The sequence below is a fragment of the Lonchura striata genome, chromosome 1 (genome assembly GCF_046129695.1).
Source record: "Lonchura striata isolate bLonStr1 chromosome 1, bLonStr1.mat, whole genome shotgun sequence".
NCBI classification, from domain to species: Eukaryota; Metazoa; Chordata; class Aves; order Passeriformes; family Estrildidae; genus Lonchura; species Lonchura striata.
The window spans coordinates 4,717,598-4,737,663 of NC_134603.1; the positions used below are offsets into that span (position 1 = coordinate 4,717,598).

At 51.2% G+C, this 20,066-nt stretch overlaps 1 protein-coding gene across 1 annotated transcript in view; it reads right to left on the bottom strand.

Annotated features, from left to right (window-relative positions):
- Positions 1–12,791: 12,791 nt before the first annotated feature.
- Positions 12,792–20,066, bottom strand: part of DENND3 (DENN domain containing 3) — a 31,565-nt gene continuing 24,290 nt past the window's right edge. The window contains exons 18-23 of the mRNA XM_021550384.3: positions 19,376–19,515; positions 18,012–18,172; positions 16,928–17,061; positions 16,648–16,763; positions 16,394–16,531; positions 12,792–14,262 (exon numbers count right to left, since the gene is read on the bottom strand). Of these exons, the coding sequence (XP_021406059.2) occupies positions 14,062–14,262; positions 16,394–16,531; positions 16,648–16,763; positions 16,928–17,061; positions 18,012–18,172; positions 19,376–19,515 (890 nt within the window). The 3' untranslated portion in view covers positions 12,792–14,061. The remainder of the gene's footprint in view (positions 14,263–16,393; positions 16,532–16,647; positions 16,764–16,927; positions 17,062–18,011; positions 18,173–19,375; positions 19,516–20,066) is intronic.

A 20,066-nucleotide genomic window follows, 5' to 3' on the forward strand; every position in this document is an offset into this window, starting at 1 on the left:
CGAAGAGCCAGCACCTTCTCAGGAGGGCGATCCCTGCGGCAAGGAGCCCAGCGAGCTTCTCCCCGAGGTGCTGCCCGAAGAGCCAAAGGGGTTCGCGGTTTGCGCCTCGCCTGCCGATGCCGCGGAGGAGGCCGGCGCAGCAGGCATGGAGGCTGGCCTTGCCTGGGCTGCCCCTCCCCAGGAAAAGCCCTGTGGGGATGAGCCGCCGGCAGGACCTTGCCCGGTGCCTGCCCAGCCCCTGGCACGCAGCGTTCCTGCCTGCCCCGCTGGCAGCGCGGCCGTCCCGCAGCCCCCGGCCCCACGGCGATGGTGCTCCACGGCCAAGAGGGCCCGGCGGGCTCTGCGCCGCCTTTTCTCCTTCAGCTGCCTCAGCGGGCAGCCAGAGCAGTGAGCCCGGGGCCAGCACCAGGACGGTCACCAAAGATGCCGCCTTACCCTGGGGATGATGCAGATGTCCAGGTCCCAGGGGCAGCCACAGCTCCCAGAGACAATCGCACCAGGGAGAGTAAAACACCTGATGCACTGAATGGATGGATGGCACCCAAGGCAACCACCTGCTCAAGGTAGGTCCTGCTGCCAGCCCCAGCCCCTCACCCCCCAAGCCAACAGCAAGGCAGCCTGGTCAGGGAGAGCTGGCTAAGCAAGGATGACAGCTACCTTGTAGAATCCCACAGGAGATGACTCGAGGCCTGGCTACATTTTCCAGGGGCATCCCCACCCTTCCCTTCAAGGCTGCATTAGGAGCTGACAACTTCTACTTGAGCCTCAGCCTTGCAGGTAAATGAAGGCAAACCCATTCTCTCTTCACATGGCAAATAAGAAAACACCTCCCTAGATACCTGTTACATAACTTGGAGAAAGCTGTTAACTCCTCATGAATGACCCTAGGGCTTCACCATTAGAGGAACCTCTGGGATGCCCAAGGCAGAGATGTGCAGGGTCAGGATGGACCGAGAGGATGCTGCTGGAATCAAGCATCTTGCACTGAACTCTGCTTGATCTCTCCTCTCCCCACCCTAGTCTTGCTCTTCCGCATATCCCCCCACCCTCAATCTACCGCGCACCATCCTCACTCTTCACCCTCTTTCCTTCTCGCCCTCCTCTGTCCCATCCCTATCTCTCTTCCCCACCTATCTTGTTCAATAAAATCCCCATTGTTAACTTCCATAAATGGTCTCGTTGGCACTTTAATTTGCACACAGAAATCTCTCGCTAATCCCATCTCAACAGGGCCATACATCTACACACAGCACTCGAGGTCTGGCCTCCCCATTGCCCGACACAGAGTGACAGTCACGCTGTGGCCTGCTCCTGGTGGCCACATTAGTGCTGACACAGAAGCCCAGGATGCCACTCTCCTCCTCCCCAACTTGGGCAAACACCGGCTCACATTTGGCTACTCTCAGCCAGCACCCCAAGGCCTTTCCTGCCGGGCACATTCCCAGCCACTCTGCCCCCAGCCTGGGCCACAGCAGGGGCTTCTTGGGACACAAGGGCAGCACCAAGGCCTTGCTCTTCTTGAACCTCACCCCGCTGGCCTCACACCACCCAGCCAGCCTTGCTACATCTGCCTCCGGAGCCATCCTAATCTCCAGAAAATCAGCACTCCCACCCACATTGGTGTCATCACAAAGTTATTACTGAGGGTACCCTGCATGCCCTTGCCCACACCCGCAGGACACACACTGAACAGGACTGGGCCCAGGGGACACAGCTCGTGACCACACACCGCTGGATGCGGCACCATTCCCCACCACTCCACACGCAGCCATCCTGACAGTCCTTAACCCAGCAAAGAGCGCCCCTGCCCAAGCCCTGGCCTGACGGCTTTTCCAGGACTGTGCTGTGGGAGATGGCATCAAAGGCTTTGCCCAAATCCAGGGAGATTCCATGCCCTGCTTGCCCCTCAGGACTGGGGCGGGCCACCCACAGCCCAAGGGTCATCAGGTTGCTCAGGCAGGACCTGCCTTTCCTAAACCCACACTCACTGAGGGACACAGATCCCTCAGCTGTCCTCTCTGGGCCCTGTCATCCCCCTCACCATCATCTGCTCCAGAACCTTGCTGGGCCCTGAGACCAGCCTGACAGGCCTGCAGCTCCCCACATCCTCCCTGGGCCCTTCTTAGGCATGGCTGTCTCACTGCCACCTCCACTCATCTGGGACCTCCCCAACTGGCCAGGAAAAATGGCAAAAAAATGTTGATGATAGGCTTTGCCAGCACTTCCGTAGGCTCCCTCAGCCTCCCTGAGGGACTCTGGGCCAGGCCTCCAGACTTGGCAGCGTCCAAGTGGCTGCACAGGTCACTGACGATTTCCTCCAGGATTGCAGGGGGTCTGGTCTGCTCCCTGTCCCTGTGTGCCAGCTCAGGGCACTGCTTGTCCTAGGAATAACCCATCTGCCTGTTGAAGGCCCAGGTAAAGAATGCATTCTGTACCTCAGGCTTTTACTCATCCCTTGTGAATCACATTCCCCTCATCCCCACATTGATTAAAGAAGGGCGATTTTCCTTGGTCGTCCTGTGTCCCTAAACTTCGTGAAAAAGACGCTTTATTTTCTTTCAAAGGAGTAACCAGATGAAATTCAAAGATGTTTTGGCTATTCGGATGATATCTCTACCTGGGTTCAAGGCTGGGACACATTCTGGGCAGGGTGGGAATCACACTTTGGCACAGCACAGCTCATCTTTGGGGATATTTAGGAGCAGATTACAAAACATACAACGAGAGAGCTACAGGTCAATGAAAGAACAAGCGTAGGCAAATCGAGGGGCAACAGTCTAAAGAAGGCCTTGCTGACCAGGGACATCAGCATGGAAACCGCCAGGCCTCGGGGACTGGCGATGGGCAGCCATGCCCACCAGGCCTTTGTGACCCGCAGTGGCATCATGCCCTGAGACCATTGTGACACGGGTCCATGTCGCAGATCTTGGGGCTACCTCACCCTGCAGTGCCCACTCCCAGGAGAGCAGCTCTCTGAGGAGGCAGCAGCTTCTCTGGAGGCAGCAGCTCTTCTTGGTGATTCTGGCCAGTTTCTGGCAAGGACCGATCAAGATGTGGAAGCAGCAGGAGGCGAATGCCCACGGGCGGCCCCGTCAGGCCCAGCCACTGCTGCACAAATGGCATGGGCCAGCAGCAGGGCAGGGCCATGGCCTGCCACCCGTGCCAGCCGCACGGGGTGTGCCACCCTGCACTGCCACCCAGCCGTCATGGAAGCACCTGGAGCACTCTGAGACAGAGGAGCTCATCAAGGTGCAGGCAGGGCAAGGGGGCAAAACCTGCAGCGACCTGTTTGCAGGCCTGGGCCCCTATCTGCGGGAGAACAGGTCCACCCTGAGAAACCCCAAGTGGTTAAGAGCCCGCCAGAAGCCGCAGGGAATTCCTCAGCCAGCCAAGCCAACTGCTCGGTGCAAGCGGCTGTGCCCAGGGGATGAGGAGGCTTTGGTGAATCGTTTGCGTAAGAAGAGGGAGGAGCTGGAGGAACTGGAAGACAAAGTCTATGACGAGATGTTTAGAGCCATCTTCTCCTCCATGGAGAACAAAGAAAGCCCCATGAGGTCCAGCAGCATCCTCAGGGACCCACCAAGCCCCATCCTGGAGCCTGCTGCAGCCCATTTGGAGAGGCACAGCGCATTCTGCGTGACCAAAGATGCTGCAGGAGAGACACCAAAGCACTCGGAGCTTGTGTCTCTTGACCATTTGTTGGCCGAGCTGTGCCCTGTCTCTCAGGACTCGCTGTCCAGTGATGCTCTCGTAAAGGAGCTCCTGGAAAACTGGGAGCAAGAGGAGCTCCCTCACAGACAAGAGGCAGGAGAGAGGGACAGAGAGCCAGAGAGTGCCTTGCTTCTGCAACCACAAGACAAAGAAGGATGTGTCTTCAAGGATGTGTCAAGTGCAGGCCCAGAACTTGCTGCAGGCTCCCAGGGGCTCTGCAGCATTTTGGGCCTGACCAAAGAATCAGCGGGAGAGACAGACACAGAGACGGCACCTCCTGACCGGCTGGCACACCTGGGCACTGCCTCTGGCCACGAACCCTCCTGCGATGCTCTTCTAACCAAGCTCCTGGAAAGTTGGGAGGAAGGAAAGCCCCTTGGCAGAGCAGCAGCAGGAGAGAAGGACAGCGAGCCTGAGAGCCCATTATCTCTCCCACCGGAAGAAGAAGAGGAAGAGCCAGCACCTTCTTCTCAGGACAGCGATCCCTGCGGCAAGGAGCCCAGCGAGCTTCTCCCCGAGGTGCTGCCTGAAGAGCCAAAGGGGTTCAGGGTGTGCGCCTCGCCTGCCGATGCCGCGGAGGAGGCCAGCGCAGCAGGCATGGAGGCTGGCCTTGCCCGGGCTGCCCCTCCACAGGAAAAGCCCTGTGGGGATGAGCCGCCAGCAGGACCTTGCCCGGTGCCTGCCCAGCCCCTGGCACGCAGCGTTCCTGCCTGCCCCGCTGGCAGCGCGGCCATCCCGCAGCCCCCGGCCCCACGGCGATGGCGCTCCATGGCCAAGAGGGCCCGGCGGGCTCTGCGCCGCCTTTTCTCCTTCGGCTGCCTCAGCGGGCAGCTGGAGCAGTGAGCCCGGGGCCAGCACCGGGACGGTCACCAAAGATGCCGCCTTACCCTGGAGATGCTGGAGATGTTCAGCTCACAGGGGCAGCCACAGCTCCCGGAGACAATCGCACCAGGGAGAGTAAAACACCTGATGCACTGAATGGATGGATGGCACCCAAGGCAACCACCTGCTCAAGGTAGGTCCTGCTGCCAGCCCCAGCCCCTCACCCTCAAGCCAACAGCAAGGCAGCCTGGTCAGGGAGAGCTGGCTAAGCAAGGATGACAGCTGCCTTGTAGAATCCCACAGGAGATGACTCGAGGCCTGGCTACATTTTCCAGGGGCATCCCCACCCTTCCCTTCAAGGCTGCATTAGGAGCTGACAACTTCTACTTGAGCCTCAGCCTTGCAGGTAAATGAAGGCAAACCCATTCTCTCTTCACATGGCAAATAGGAAAACACCTCCCTAGATACCTGTTACATAACTTGGAGAAAGCTGTTAACTCCTCATGAATGACCCTAGGGCTTCACCTTCACAGGAACCTCCGGGATGCCCAAGGCAGAGATGTGCAGGGTCAGGATGGACCGAGAGGATGCTGCTGGAATTAAGCATCTTGGACTGACCTCTGCTTGATCTCTCCTCTCCCCACCCTAGTCTTGCTCTTCCGCATATCCCCCCACCCTCAATCTTCCACGTACCATCCTCACTCTTCACCCTCTTTCCTTCTCGCCCCCTCTGTCCCATCCCTATCTCTCTTCCCCACCTATCTTGTTCAATAAAATCCCCATTGTTCACTTCCATAAATGGTCTCGTTGGCACTTTAATTCGCGCACAGAAATCTCTCCCTAATCCCATCTCAACAGGGCCATACATCTACACACAGCACTCGAGGTCTGGCCTCCCCATTGCCCGACACAGAGTGACAGTCACGCTGTGGCCTGCTCCTGGTGGCCACATTAGTGCTGACACAGAAGCCCAGGATGCCACTCTCCTCCTCCCCAACTTGGGCAAACACCGGCTCACATTTGGCTACTCTCAGCCAGCACCCCAAGGCCTTTCCTGCCGGGCACATTCCCAGCCACTCTGCCCCCAGCCTGGGCCACAGCAGGGGCTTCTTGGGACACAAGGGCAGCACCAAGGCCTTGCTCTTCTTCACCTCACCCCACTGGCCTCACACCACCCAGCCAGCCTTGCTACATCTGCCTCCAGAGCCGTCCTAATCTCCAGAAAATCAGCACTCCCACCCACATTGGTGTCATCACAAAGTTATTACTGAGGGTACCCTGCATGCCCTTGCCCACACCCGCAGGACACACACTGAACAGGACTGGGCCCAGGGGACACAGCTCGTGACCACACACCGCTGGATGCGGCACCATTCCCCACCACTCCGCACGCCGCCATCCTGACAGTCCTTAACCCAGCAAAGAGCGCCCCTGCCCAAGCCCTGGCCTGACGGCTTTTCCAGGACTGTGCCGTGGGAGATGGCATCAACGGCTTTGCCCAAATCCAGGGAGATCCCATGCCCTGCTTGCCCCTCAGGACTGGGGCGGGCCACCCACAGCCCAAGGGTCATCAGGTTGCTCAGGCAGGACCTGCCTTTCCTAAACCCACACTCACTGAGGGACACGGATCCCTCAGCTGTCCTCTCTGGGCCCTGTCATCCCCCTCACCATCATCTGCTCCAGAACCTTGCTGGGCCCTGAGACCAGCCTGACAGGCCTGCAGCTCCCCACATCCTCCCTGGGGCCTTCTTAGGCATGGCTGTCACACTGCCACCTCCACTCATCTGGGACCTCCCCTACTGGCCAGGTCTGATGACATTGAAGGATGGGACAGAGGCTTAGCCAGCTCTTCCATGGGCTCCCGCAGCCTCCCTGAGGGACTCTGGGCCAGACCCCCAGACTTGGCAGCACCCAAGTGGCTGCACAGGACACTGACGATTTCCTCCAGGATTGCAGGGGGTCTGTTCTGCTCCCTGTCCCTGTGTGCCAACTCAGGGCACTGCTTGTCCTAGGAATAACCCATCTGCCTGTTGAAGGCCCAGGCAAAGAATGCATTCCGTACCTCAGGCTTTTACTCATCCCTTGTGATCACATTCCCCTCATCCCCACATTGATTTCAGAAGGGCAATTTTCCTTGGTGCTCCTGTGTTCCTAAACTTTTCGAAAATGACTCTTTATTTTCTTTTAAAAAAGTGACCAGATGAAAATCAAAGATGTTTTGGCCAATGCAATGATATTGCTGCCTGGGTTCAAGACTGGGACACATTCTGGGCTGGGTGGGAATCACACTTTGGCACGGCACAGGGCTTACTAGCGCATATTTAGGAGCAGATTACAAAACATACAACGAGAGAGCTACAGGTCAATGAGAGAAGAACAAGCGTAGGCAAATCAAGGGGCAACAGCCTAAAGAAGGCCTTGCTGACCAGGGACATCAGCATGGAAACCGCCAGGCCTCGGGGACTGGCGATGGGCAGCCATGCCCACCAGGCCTTTGTGACCCGCAGTGGCATCATGCCCTGAGACCATTGTGACACGGGTCCATGTCGCAGATCTTGGGGCTACCTCACCCTGCAGTGCCCACTCCCAGGAGAGCAGCTCTCTGAGGAGGCAGCAGCTTCTCTGGAGGCAGCAGCTCTTCTTGGTCATTCTGGCCAGTTTCTGGCAAGGACCGATCAAGATGTGGAAGCAGCAGGAGGCGAATGCCCACGGGCAGCCCCGTCAGGCCCAGCCACTGCTGCAAAAACGGCATGGGCCAGCAGCAGGGCAGGGCCATGGCCTGCCACCCGTGCCAGCCGCACGGGGTGTGCCACCCTGCACTGCCACCCAGCCGTCATGGAAGCACCTGGAGCACTCTGAGACAGAGGAGCTCATCAAGGTGCAGGCAAGGCAAGGGGGCAAAACCTGCAGCGACCTGTTTGCAGGCCTGGGCCCCTATCTGCGGGAGAACAGGTCCACCCTGGGAAGCCCCAAGTGGTTAAGAGCCCGCCAGAAGCCGCAGGGAATTCCTCAGCCAGCCAAGCCAACTGCTCGGTGCAAGCGGCTGTGCCCAGGGGATGAGGAGGCTTTGATGAATCATTTGCGTAAGAAGAGGGAGGAGCTGGAGGAACTGGAAGATAAAGTCTATGACGAGATGTTTAGAGCTGTCTTCTCCTCCCTGGAGAACAAAGAAAGCCCCGTGAGGTCCAGCAGCATCCTCAGGGACCCACCAAGCCCCATCCTGGAGCCTGCTGCAGCCCATTTGGAGAGGCACAGCGCATTCTGCGTGACCAAAGATGCCGCAGGAGAGACACCAAAGCACTCGGGGCTTGTGTCTCTTGACCATTTGTTGGCCGAGCTGTGCCCTGTCTCTCAGGACTCGCTGTCCAGTGATGCTCTCGTAAAGGAGCTCCTGGAAAACTGGGAGCAAGAGGAGCTCCCTCACAGACAAGAGGCAGGAGAGAGGGACAGAGAGCCAGAGAGTGCCTTGTTTCTGCAACCACAAGACAAAGAAGGATGTGTCTTCCAGGATGTGTCAAGTGTAGGCCCAGAACTTGCTGCAGGCTCCCAGGGGCTCTGCAGCATTTTGGACCTGACGAAAAACTCAGCGGGAGAGACAGACACAGAGACGGCACCTCCTGACCGGCTGGCACACCTGGACACTGCCTCTGGCCACGAACCCTCCTGCGATGCTCTTCTACACAAGCTCCTGGAAAGCTGGGAGGAAGAAAAATTCCATAGTAGAGCAGCAGCAGGAGAGAAGGACAGCGAGCTTGAGAGTCCCTTGTCTCTCCCAGCAGAAGACGAAGAGCCAGCACCTTCTCAGGAGGGCGATCCCTGCGGCAAGGAGCCCAGCGAGCTTCTCCCTGAGGTGCTGCCTGAAGAGCCAAAGGGGTTCGCGGTATGCGCCTCGCCTGCCGATGCCGCGGAGGAGGCCGGCGCAGCAGGCATGGAGGCTGGCCTTGCCCGGGCTGCCCCTCCCCAGGAAAAGCCCTGTGGGGATGAGCCGCCAGCAGGACCTTGCCCGGTGCCTGCCCAGCCCCTGGCACGCAGCGTTCCTGCCTGCCCCGCTGGCAGCATGGCCGTCCCGCAGCCCCCGGCCCCACGGCGATGGCGCTCCATGGCCAGGAGGGCCCGGCGGGCTCTGCGCCGCCTTTTCTCCTTCGGCTGCCTCAGCGGGCAGCCGGAGCAGTGAGCCTGGGGCCAGCACCGGGACGGTCACCAAAGATGCCGCCTTACCCTGGGGATGATGCAGATGTCCAGGTCCCAGGGGCAGCCACAGCTCCCGGAGACAATCGCACCAGGGAGAGTAAAACACCTGATGCACTGAATGGATGGATGGCACCCAAGGCAACCACCTGCTCAAGGTAGGTCCTGCTGCCAGCCCCAGCCCCTCACTCCCCAAGCCAACAGCAAGGCAGCCTGGTCAGGGAGAGCTGGCTAAGCAAGGATGACAGCTGCCTTGTAGAATCCCACAGGAGATGACTCAAGGCCTGGGCTACATTTTCCAGGGGCATCCCCACCCTTCCCTTCAAGGCTGCATTAGGAGCTGACAACTTCTACTTGGGCCTCAGTCTTGCAGGTAAATGAAGGCAAACCCATTCTCTCTTCACATGGCAAATAAGAAAACACCTCCCTAGATACCTGTTACATAACTTGGAGAAAGCTGTTAACTCCTCATGAATGACCCTAGGGCTTCACCATTAGAGGAACCTCTGGGATGCCCAAGGCAGAGATGTGCAGGGTCAGGATGGACCGAGAGGATGCTGCTGGAATCAAGCATCTTGCACTGAACTCTGCTTGATCTCTCCTCTCCCCACCCTAGTCTTGCTCTTCCGCATATCCCCCCACCCTCAATCTTCTGCGCACCATCCTCACTCTTCACCCTCTTTCCTTCTCGCCCTCCTCTGTCCCATCCCTATCTCTCTTCCCCACCTATCTTGTTCAATAAAATCCCCATTGTTAACTTCCATAAATGGTCTCATTGGCACTTTAATTTGCGCACAGAAATCTCTCGCTAATCCCATCTCAACAGGGCCATACATCTACACACAGCACTCGAGGTCTGGCGTCCCCATTGCCCGACACAGAGTGACAGTCACGCTGTCGCCTGCTCCTGGTGGCCACATTAGTGCTGACACAGAAGCCCAGGATGCCACTCTCCTCCTCCCCAACTTGGGCAAACACCGGCTCACATTTGGCTACTCTCAGCCAGCACCCCAAGGCCTTTCCTGCCGGGCACATTCCCAGCCACTCTGCCCCCAGCCTGGGCCACAGCAGGGGCTTCTTGGGACACAAGGGCAGCACCAAGGCCTTGCTCTTCTTGAACCTCACCCCGCTGGCCTCACACCACCCAGCCAGCCTTGCTACTTCTGCCTCCAGAGCCATCCTAATCTCCAGAAAATCAGCACTCCCACCCACATTGGTGTCATCACAAAGTTATTACTGAGGGTACCCTGCATGCCCTTGCCCACACCCGCAGGACACACAATGAACAGGACTGGGCCCAGGGGACACAGCTCGTGACCACACACCGCTGGATGCGGCACCATTCCCCACCACTCTCTGCATGTGGCCATCCTGACAGTCCTTAACCCAGCAAAGAGCGCCCCTGCCCAAGCCCTGGCCTGACGGCTTTTCCAGGACTGTGCTGTGGGAGATGGCATCAAAGGCTTTGCTCAAATCCAGGGAGATTCCATGCCCTGCTTGCCCCTCAGGACTGGGGCGGGCCACCCACAGCCCAAGGGTCATCAGGTTGCTCAGGCAGGACCTGCCTTTCCTAAACCCACACTCACTGAGGGACACGGATCCCTCAGCTGTCCTCTCTGGGCCCTGTCATCCCCCTCACCATCATCTGCTCCAGAACCTTGCTGGGCCCTGAGACCAGCCTGACAGGCCTGCAGCTCCCCACATCCTCCCTGGGCCCTTCTTAGGCATGGCTGTCACACTGCCACCTCCACTCATCTGGGACCTCCCCAACTGGCCAGGAAAAATGGCAAAAAAAGATCGATGAGAGGCTTAGCCAGCACTTCCCTGTGCTCCCTCAGCCTCTCTGGGAGGTTCTGGGCCAGACCCCCAGACTTGGCAGCGTCCAAGTGGCTGCACAGGACACTGACGATTTCCTCCAGGATTGCAGGGGGTCTGGTCTGCTCCCTGTCCCTGTGTGCCAGCTCAGGGCACTGCTTGTCCTAGGAATAACCCATCTGCCTGTTGAAGGCCCAGACAAAGAATGCATTCCATACCTCAGGCTTTTACTCATTCCTTGTGATCATATTTCCCTCATCCCCACATTGATTAAGGGGCGATTTTCCTTGGTGCTCCTGTGTTCCTAAACTTTTTGAAAAAGACGCTTTATTTTCTTTCAAAGGAGTAACCAGATGAAATTTAAAGGGGTTTTGGCCACTGTGATGATATTTCTACATAGGTTCAAGTCTGGGACACATGCTGGGCTGTGTGGGAATCACAATTTGGCACGGCATGTACAAGAAGGCAAATTCTCTCTTCACATGGCAGATAGGAAAATGCGTCCCTGGATAGCAACAACAATATAGTCTGGAGAAAGGTGTTAACCCTGAATGAGTGACCTATAGTCCCCACCTCTAGAGGAACCATCAGGATCCCAGTGCAGAGAAACAGGGGGTGACAAAAGACTGACACAACACTGCTTGGCCTGTTGCCTGTTTAATCTCTTCCTCTCCTCACCCCAGCCCTGCTCTTCCCCATGCTTCATCCCCCTCCACTGTTCCCCAGCCCATCATATCTCAAAAAGGGGCTAGGGGCAGCCACCCAGCAGGGCTAGAGATGAGTTTCAGGAGAACAGTGGCCCAAATCCTGGGGACAAGTGTGGCTGGTGGTAGCATTCTGTTCATTTGTGTAGCAGTGTCCCTGTCCTGACAGCTGGGGTGGCACAGAGTCACCCACTGCTTTCAAGAGCAGGGGACCTGTGTCAAGACATCCGAGAACTCATCATGGAGAAGGAAGGAAGATGCCAGAAGGAATCCTGCAGGTTACAGTGGCAGGTGACAGGGATGCAAACAGGTAAGGAATGCACATCACGGGGTGAAGATGGAGTTTAGTTCCATTTGCTTCCAAAAGAACTCAGATGGCACTGAAGGAAAATGGGGCCTGGTCCCTTAAAACCCCCCAGCAGCCTGTGAGCACAGGCTGAGGCTGTTTCCTCCCTCCCTGCATGGCCCGACTGGGAAGATCGCTGCCAACACGAAAGAGCCTGAATTTCCAAGTGACTCCCACCTCCACAGAGGGGTTATTTCTGGAAGCAGACACTGCCACCCCTTGGTTTGATCAAAGAATCACAGAACAGCTCAATTTGGAAGTGACCTATATGGATCATTGAGTCCAACTCCCTTCTCTACACAGTGCCTCCAAAAACTGGACCATAGGATGAAGACCACCATGGGCTCCTAGCAGGTCTGTCTGCTCCTCAGGTTTTTCAGGTTGGGAGACTAGGGGAAAAAAACAAACAAACAAACAAACAGTAGCAAAAAGGAGCTGAACAAACATTAGCTTTGAGGTTCCCAAGAAACAGGCAACATTTCCCTGCAGCCATAGGGCCAGAGAGGAATAGGGAGTGCTCAACCCAATCACTCACAGCCTCCCTTCTCCTGCCAGGGGCAGCTCCTGTCCTGCTCCTTTTATCCCTTCTCTGGGAGACAGAGACTCACAGAGGCAACTACACCTGGCCAAGCTCTCAGCTGGCAGAAGGGAAAAGAGCAGCTCTGAGGAGCTCAGACGTGCCTTCCCACACCAAGGGGCCCACAGGAAGTACCTGAAACTACTGAAAACTGAACAGAACCTCACAGTGCTGTGACTGCAGGTCCATTCCCACAGCTGAAATCCTGGAGCAAAGCTGAGACGGTCAGTGAGCACCTAAAAACCAGCTAAGAAGACAAAACCAGGTCTAAAAAGTATGCTAGAAATGAAAATCAGTAAAGACAGCAACAGGTGGGCAGTAGGTTGGTACAGCTGGTTCATTTCTGCAGTCAGGGAAAGTTCATTAACAGCCCTTGTATGTCTTTGAATTCAGTAAATAATTCCTGTCACTTACCCCAAGCAGCTTAACCAAGCCAGGGGAGGAAAGAAAAAACCTGAAAGTCACAGATATGAGGCTCAAAGGTGGACACATTACAGCAGAAGCTGTTTCAGAAAGGAGAACATGCACAGAGAAAATCCCAGGCAATTATTCATTACAGCACAAAGAGGAACAAGTCAGTACTAAAATCATCATTCTTGAGTATCAACAGGAAAACAATGTACAGAGGTCAGAGTATCAATATAGTGTTTAATATTCTTAAATTGATATAAAAGCTAAAAAAAGTAAAATTTTTGTTACCATGCTATGATAAAAACTTTTATCAGCAGAAATATTATACAGAGTCATAAAATTTCTAGTCATAATATTTTCCAGTTGTTTATACTCTTCTATTTAGCCCATCACTGGTTTATATTTATTAAGCCCATTTTGTCCTTCTATTTACAGTCTTTTAGACACTGTGTTTCACTCTGCACTGATGCAGATAAAACTATTCTGCACAGATGCATTGTTTTGCTTTGCAGATAAATGTCACCACTGGAAAAACCTCTGTGGACCAAGCACCAATCAGGGAATGCTGCTCTGGAGACTCCTCCAGGCTGCAGCCCCTGATGCTTGCTCCAGGGATTGAGAAGGGGTTTCAGAACTGTGCAGAACTTAAAATACCCAAAATAACAGCAGTTCCTCTGATTGCAGGAACAAGAACTGAAGGAAGGAGGAGCAGAGGTTAGTCTGCATGGAGACTCAGAGATACTTCCAAAAGCAAATATAATATATACAGGAATTAAATAAATTAATGCTTCAGTTAAAAAAAAAAAATCAGTTTCACAAACTGTTCCAAATGCCAAGTGCTGTGCATTGTTTTCAAAGAAAAAATACATTTCAAAACTTAAAATATTCATTGGAAATACCTTGTTTCAGCTGGAGGAGCTTTCAGTGCTGTAGGGAGAGCTGTCTGTGGCTTCATTATAAACAAAACAGCCCCAGAAATCTCATCAAGGGTAAGGGACACTGCCCACCTACAGCTCTGAGCTCAGAAAGATGATCACAGTGACAAGTCTGTGCACTTGTCTTTTTCCTTTCAGTGCCCTTTTCCACTTATTACAGTCTGTAAAGACATCGTTAAATCCTTTTTTTTTAAGCAACATTGCACTGCTGAGAGAGAGCTCCCATGGAATTCCTGAGCTGGCTCTGGTGTTCCCAATGTGACCTGCCCCACGCAGGTAACCCCAACCCTCCACACCACCTCATGCCCAGTTGGGAAGACAGTGACCTGCCGTCTCCCATTTCTGTTCCTTTACCAAATGTGCAGGAGCAGGACAGGGTGTGAGGCAAGATTTGCTTTGATTTCCATTTTATACAACACAGGGACAGAAACCAAATAAATACACAATAATAACACTGGCAGGTGGTTGAAGTAGATGCAAAATGCTGAAGTAAACACAGTCCCAGGTCTTTGTCTTTCCCCAGAGGAGGCAGACACATTTGGAATAGTGTGATTATCCAGCCTTCCAAATGGCAATCTTCCCTTCTTCCTTCCCAGAGCCGCTGAGGACGTACCTGTCCTCTGCCGAGCACAGAGCCTTCACCGCATCGGCGTGGCCGACCAGCTCTTTTTCCACACTCTTCCTCTCAGCACTGACCACGTAGATCTTCCCTTTGCTCTTGCCCTGCAGCTTCCCACTGCTACCAACCCACAGCTGGGGGAACAAAATAAACCCACAGTCATTTTCACTATTTCACATTTCAGTCCAGGACACAGTCAAGGAGATTTATGTGGCACATTGGTACAGTGAGGGTTCCCTCATGTTTGGCTGGAAAAGGGAAACACTGAAAATTTCCTCATCAGTATAAATAAGGGGCTTGGCCACCATGGCTCCTGGCCACCTCCAAATCTCAGCTGCTGTGGTATGAGCTGAGGGCTCCTGGTGGTTGTCTCTGCTCCCCTCTGGTTCCAGCTCAGGAAACCCTCTGTGCCCCACACTGGAATGTTCAGCTGCTGATCGTGCTGGCACTGGGGCTGCTCTCCCTCACCCCTGTGTAAGGCACAGCATGCCCACAAGTGCAGAGAAAATCCAGGGAAGAGCACCTAAAACTGCCAAGAAAAAGGAACAGCTGTGTCCTGGGGTCATATGAGCAAAGATCAGAAGATGGCTTGGGTTGAAGGGGACTTAAAAGATCTCATTTCAATCCCCTGCCATGGTCAGGGACAGCTTCCACATGACCAGGTTGCTCAGGGCTCCATCCAACCTGGCCTTGAACAGGATAGGGGCAGCCACAGCTTCTCTGGGCAATCTATGCCAGGGCCTCACCACTCCCAGCAGGGAAGATGGAAAAGCCAAGACTCCTTTGGTTGGAGAGAAGACAGCTAAGGAGCCTTTACAAAAGGTTTATGAACTAACAGAAGAGCAGATAAACTGAATGTAGAACCACTGAATCACTGTTCCACCCTGAAATTAAGGAAGTCAGGGACATATGGGAACTAGAAATAGTTCTGTTCCACTGAGAAGAAAGTACTTCTCTGTACAGACTGGCAGTGAAATTCATGAACCTGCTGCTCTCCAGAGAACTGTGGCATCAGCAAGTTCAAAATTAAATCACAGCCAGAGAGATTGGGTCAAATAATAGGTAATAAAAGACACAGGCCAAGGTACCATACAGAACACATTCTATTTCAGAGAGACACAGCATGTAGCTGAGTTTTCTCCAGTTTCTTAAAGAAAAACAATAGCTTGTTTTTAATTAAAGCCTGTGACTGACAGCCCTACCAATGTTGTTTTCAGCCTTTACCAGGCTCCAAGTTCACTCTCCATAACTCATTGCTGTATAGAGGGAACAGGAATCTGAGTGGTGGCACAGGGTCTGCTTGGAGCCTGTCACTAGTGGTGCCCCCCAAGGGTCAGTACTGGGCTCAGTATTTTTTAACTTATTCATAAATTATTTAAAGATGAGAAGGGAAAGGAACAAAGTTCTTCAGTAGAGCAAAAGAGAGCTTAATGCCTTTGGGGGGTTCCAAACAATCCTCTCACGCCCTTGAAACAGAGGTTAAATATATCAACCTCTGCCTTTGGGAAGAATATCCTAAAATGATTTTCCATTTTAGTACAAAAGTCTAACCAGAGGCTGAATACAGAAACAACCTCCCTATTCCATTAAAAAAAAATATTTTTGAGGAAGGAAGGAGGGAAAATCTGAGAAAAGGATTCCAAAAATTGCTTTCCTAATAGATACATATTAACTATTTATTTGCAAAGTAACCTTGAATGGGCCCTTGTGGTAGCACAACTACAATCATTTGCACAGCTCCTGATACTACATAAAAGTAGGTACACAGAGGCCAATAGTGACATGGACACAAGATGCCAAGCAGGAATCCATTGGCTCATTTGGTCTGTCCTGAATTAGGAATGTGGTAACTAATCAAGGAAAAGGTCATCTACAAAAACAGGCCAATAAATTGGTATTTGTTGTTTGTCTGGTAACCTTTTTTCAAGGATTAGTCTGAGAAGCCCTGAGATAAAATATCAAAGGACCTAAACTTTCTGTTTCTATAGTTCCCTGGAAATACCAGTGGCTAATAAATGTCACCAGACATTTAACTACTGATGAGGGTTTTTGCTTGCCATGCATTTTGGGGTACACCTGCAACAGCCATTTGTGTTAGGCAGTCTTTAGCTTCTCTGACTTCAAAGAGGAATCAACATTCCAAACCCTATGTACTTATGCACCCCCCCCCACTGAGGAAACAATGACAGCCCATGACAGCTGCAAACAAACAAAACTTCAGTAAAGAAATCCACAAGAGGCAAAAACAGCCCAGATGTCTCTCACCTGATTTTTAACTCTTATCATACAAGTAATCTCAGAGCAATCCTGAAGATGAATCTTTTGAGGTGTACTTGAAAGGTCTTTGGTACTCCAAATGTACAGGTCACTGCTCCCCGAGTAAGAGGCCCACACTTCATCTCTCTAAAGCACAGAAAGATACATTTAAGCATTGTTGACAGAATATGTATCAAAATAACCAGGGCTTGTAATGACACATGGCCCTGCCTCCTTTAAACTTCATCACCAAAGTGCAATACCTCTGGAAAGAGCTGGAAGCCAAGAAAAGAGGAACACACATCCTTCAGGCGGTGCTCGATTTTCATCTGCAGTTCAAACTCGTGGGTTGACACTACAAGAATGCAACTTCTGGTACCTTCAATATTAAAGATACAGAGATAGTAATGGAGGTGGAAGAAGTTTCCATCTCTAACAAAACAAGGATGAAAAATCAAAATAAAATTAAACATCCAACAACTATCTTGTTTCTTTCTGTGAAGATGATTTTTGTAATTATTAAAATTTGATGAAGGGACTTACAGCACCACAGTTGGTCATTATGAAGCTTCATAGAGGTGAGATTTTGGCAGGACAGCTGACAGATACGGTTCACTTTCAGAGTGCTGATGTTCCAAGCAATCACCATTCCATCTAAACTGCTGGAATACGCTTCGCTGTTGGCACAGATTAAAAAATTAAGAAGTATAGTATGCATTCATGCTCAGAAAAGAGTGCACATACAAAATGGACTTAGTTGCAAAAGAACCAACTTTACAGTAATCCAAATTAATGTTAATTTTTAAATTACCTTCAAAATTATCCTTTACAAACTCTGTATCAACTAGAAACACTGCAGGCTAACTCAGAGCTCAGTGAATGAGAACACATTACATCATGCATGAGGAGTACAACAAAACATTCCCTATAATTCCTCTGAACAATGTTGTCTGATGGATATTCTCTTGAGTTAGAACAAAAATATCTCAAACTGTTCTTATATCCTACTGCACCTGAGAAAACAAATTATACTATCCCATTTCTTTTTACCTTTAACATTTGTTTTAGAATGAGCAAACCTTTTTCAGAAGGTTTCAACAACACTTAACAACAAATTCTTCCTGAAACCCAGTTATACCTGCTGCACCAATGGCAGACCTACTGACCCTGGAGCTGCTTTTCCCATGGGAAGACAGCAAGTTAAGACCTTCAGCCAACACTCTTCCCAGTGCTACCAAAAGCTCAAAAGCATTTTGCCTGAACAGAACAATAAATGTATTATTTCTTTTATAAACAGGCAAGAAAAAATTCAGAAGCTTGCTGTAAACATGTAGTCAATGACACGCTCAAAGCAAAAGTGAAGTGGTCCTTAAACTGCATCTGTATCAATTGTTCACTGGATGCTGCCAGTTCCTGGCTGTTTCTCATCCTCATCCAAAAGAGGATTCCTTAATCCCCTTTGTTCCAAACTGCACAGTGCTCTTCATTTAAAAAGGAAATTCTTAGTTGATATTTACAATATGGGAGCTACAAAAATGAGCTAAATGAAGACTTTATTAGCAGGATAAACCCTCCCATTTAAAACAATAAATTCTTTCAACATCTAGGAAAATCAAATTTGATCTACCTGGGTGTTCCATTTCTTTTCTCCACAATGATGTCTGTAACATCAGAGCGATGATCATTCAGTTGCTTATTACAAGACATACTGTGGGTGTTGATGATATAAATAATGGAGTCCTGAGAACCAATCCACACTTGACTCTGTTCCACCATGACCATGCAAGTCTGGGGAGAAAAAGCTCAGGGTTAAATAAAGCCTAGGAGAGAAATCAGTTTTTAAAGTAATATGGAAAAGGCTGTATATTCAGATGCTGCAGTTTGCTGGTGATCACTGTAGGAGATTAAGACTTGGCTCTCCAATGTTCCATCCTTTGCTCTGCTCTATAAATGAGAGAACAGATCTCTTTTCAAAGTTTATCCTTCAGTAAACAGGATTAATAATTTATCTAAGGGACTGACTAAAGTGTACTTCCTGCCCCAAACAAAGTAAAAGTTACAGAAGGCACCAGAGGAACCACAGAAGTTAGTGTGGTCCTTTCCTCTGGATTGGAAGCCAACCAAACTGTCCATTATATCCACACTTCCTACTTCATTGAAAAGTAGTGTTTAAGAAAATACTGTCTCCTCTACTGTCTCTGGATTACTGTCTCCTCTACTGTCCTTCCCCTCCATCACACACTCCTCATTTATCTCCCTCCAGCCATCACTTGCAACTTTATTTATCTTCTTTTATGTATCTGACTCTTCTGGAATTCCATCTTTTCTCCACCCAGCTCTTCGCCATCAGCTTTACCCCTCCCTTTCTGACTCTCTCTCACACTCATCCACAGCAATCTCCTTTATCTTTCACACAAGTGACATGTCCAATCCCTTTTCCTGTGTGTTCCCTCTACTGTGTGTTTTTCACCCAGGTTGCATGCCTGGTTCAGATTCCCTTTTCACTCTTTCAGGTGATCTTTGACAAACCACGCCCTTTCACCTGCTGGTTGAGACACTTTCTTTTAGAGCTCTAGCTCTCTTTCAATAGCATCTACCTGGTTTCCTTACACTTCTTCCAAATCTCCAGTTCTTCAGTATGGGTGAATTTTTATCTATTCCTAGGATTCCCCTTCTCTTTGGGTTAATTGTGTTTTATTCTTTCTCCTCAGCTGTTTCAACCCTGCTTTCCTGCCCCAAGAACCCATCAGGCTGTCCCAAATCAACCCATCACTTCTCACCACTATGACTTGTTTTATTATTAATCCATTTAGCCTCCTTTCTGCTTTTCTCAAAAATCTCCAATTTTCCAGGTTAACTGAAGCCCAAGCAACTCAACAACTTTTAAGGAATGATGTGATTTATGTGATTATGTGATTTTGGGTCAGACAGACTACAACAACAAAAGCATACCCAGCTGAAGCAGGAATTGTGATCTTGTGCCAGTCTTACCAGTTTAGAGCGGCCCATTTTGAAGCAGTGTTGCTGGATAGACCAGGTGGAGGCATCAAAGACCACAACCTTCCCCTCATTTAAAGCACACCAGAGTTTTGGATGAGCATTGTCCAGTCTTTCTGAAGGGTCAAGATGTCCTAGAAATAAAGCAGAGAAGAGGAGAGAAGTAAAAGAAAATATAACATTTTTGGAGACTTGTGGGAGAGTCATTATTAGGCAGAGCAGGTTTGTAATGAAATACATCTTCTGGAGTTTACATCAACTGTTATTGACTGACAGTTCTCACAATGCATTGTGCTTGTTATCATCTCTTTGCTGAATTCACCCAATGATTTAATCTTACACTCCAAAGATACTCAGAGCAGAGATAATCTCTTTCATTGATGACTAACAGCTGAGCTCACTGAGATTGCAGTAAGGCTTTTAAGCCCTATAAATACAACTAATAAATTCACTCACTCTTGTCTACTCCATCAAAGCCTCTCATACTGTGAAGAAAGAAAAGTACCACTGAATCCAACACTCTCCCCAACGTTCCTTGCACTGTGGCTCAAACTAACTCCCCTGCAGGACTTTACTGAAAAATAAAAACCTAACAATGAATATTGATCAATGGGGGAGCATTATCCATTCATCCACCTGGCTCAGTAAGTGAGCCAGAAATCTTAATGAGAAATCAGCCCATTAA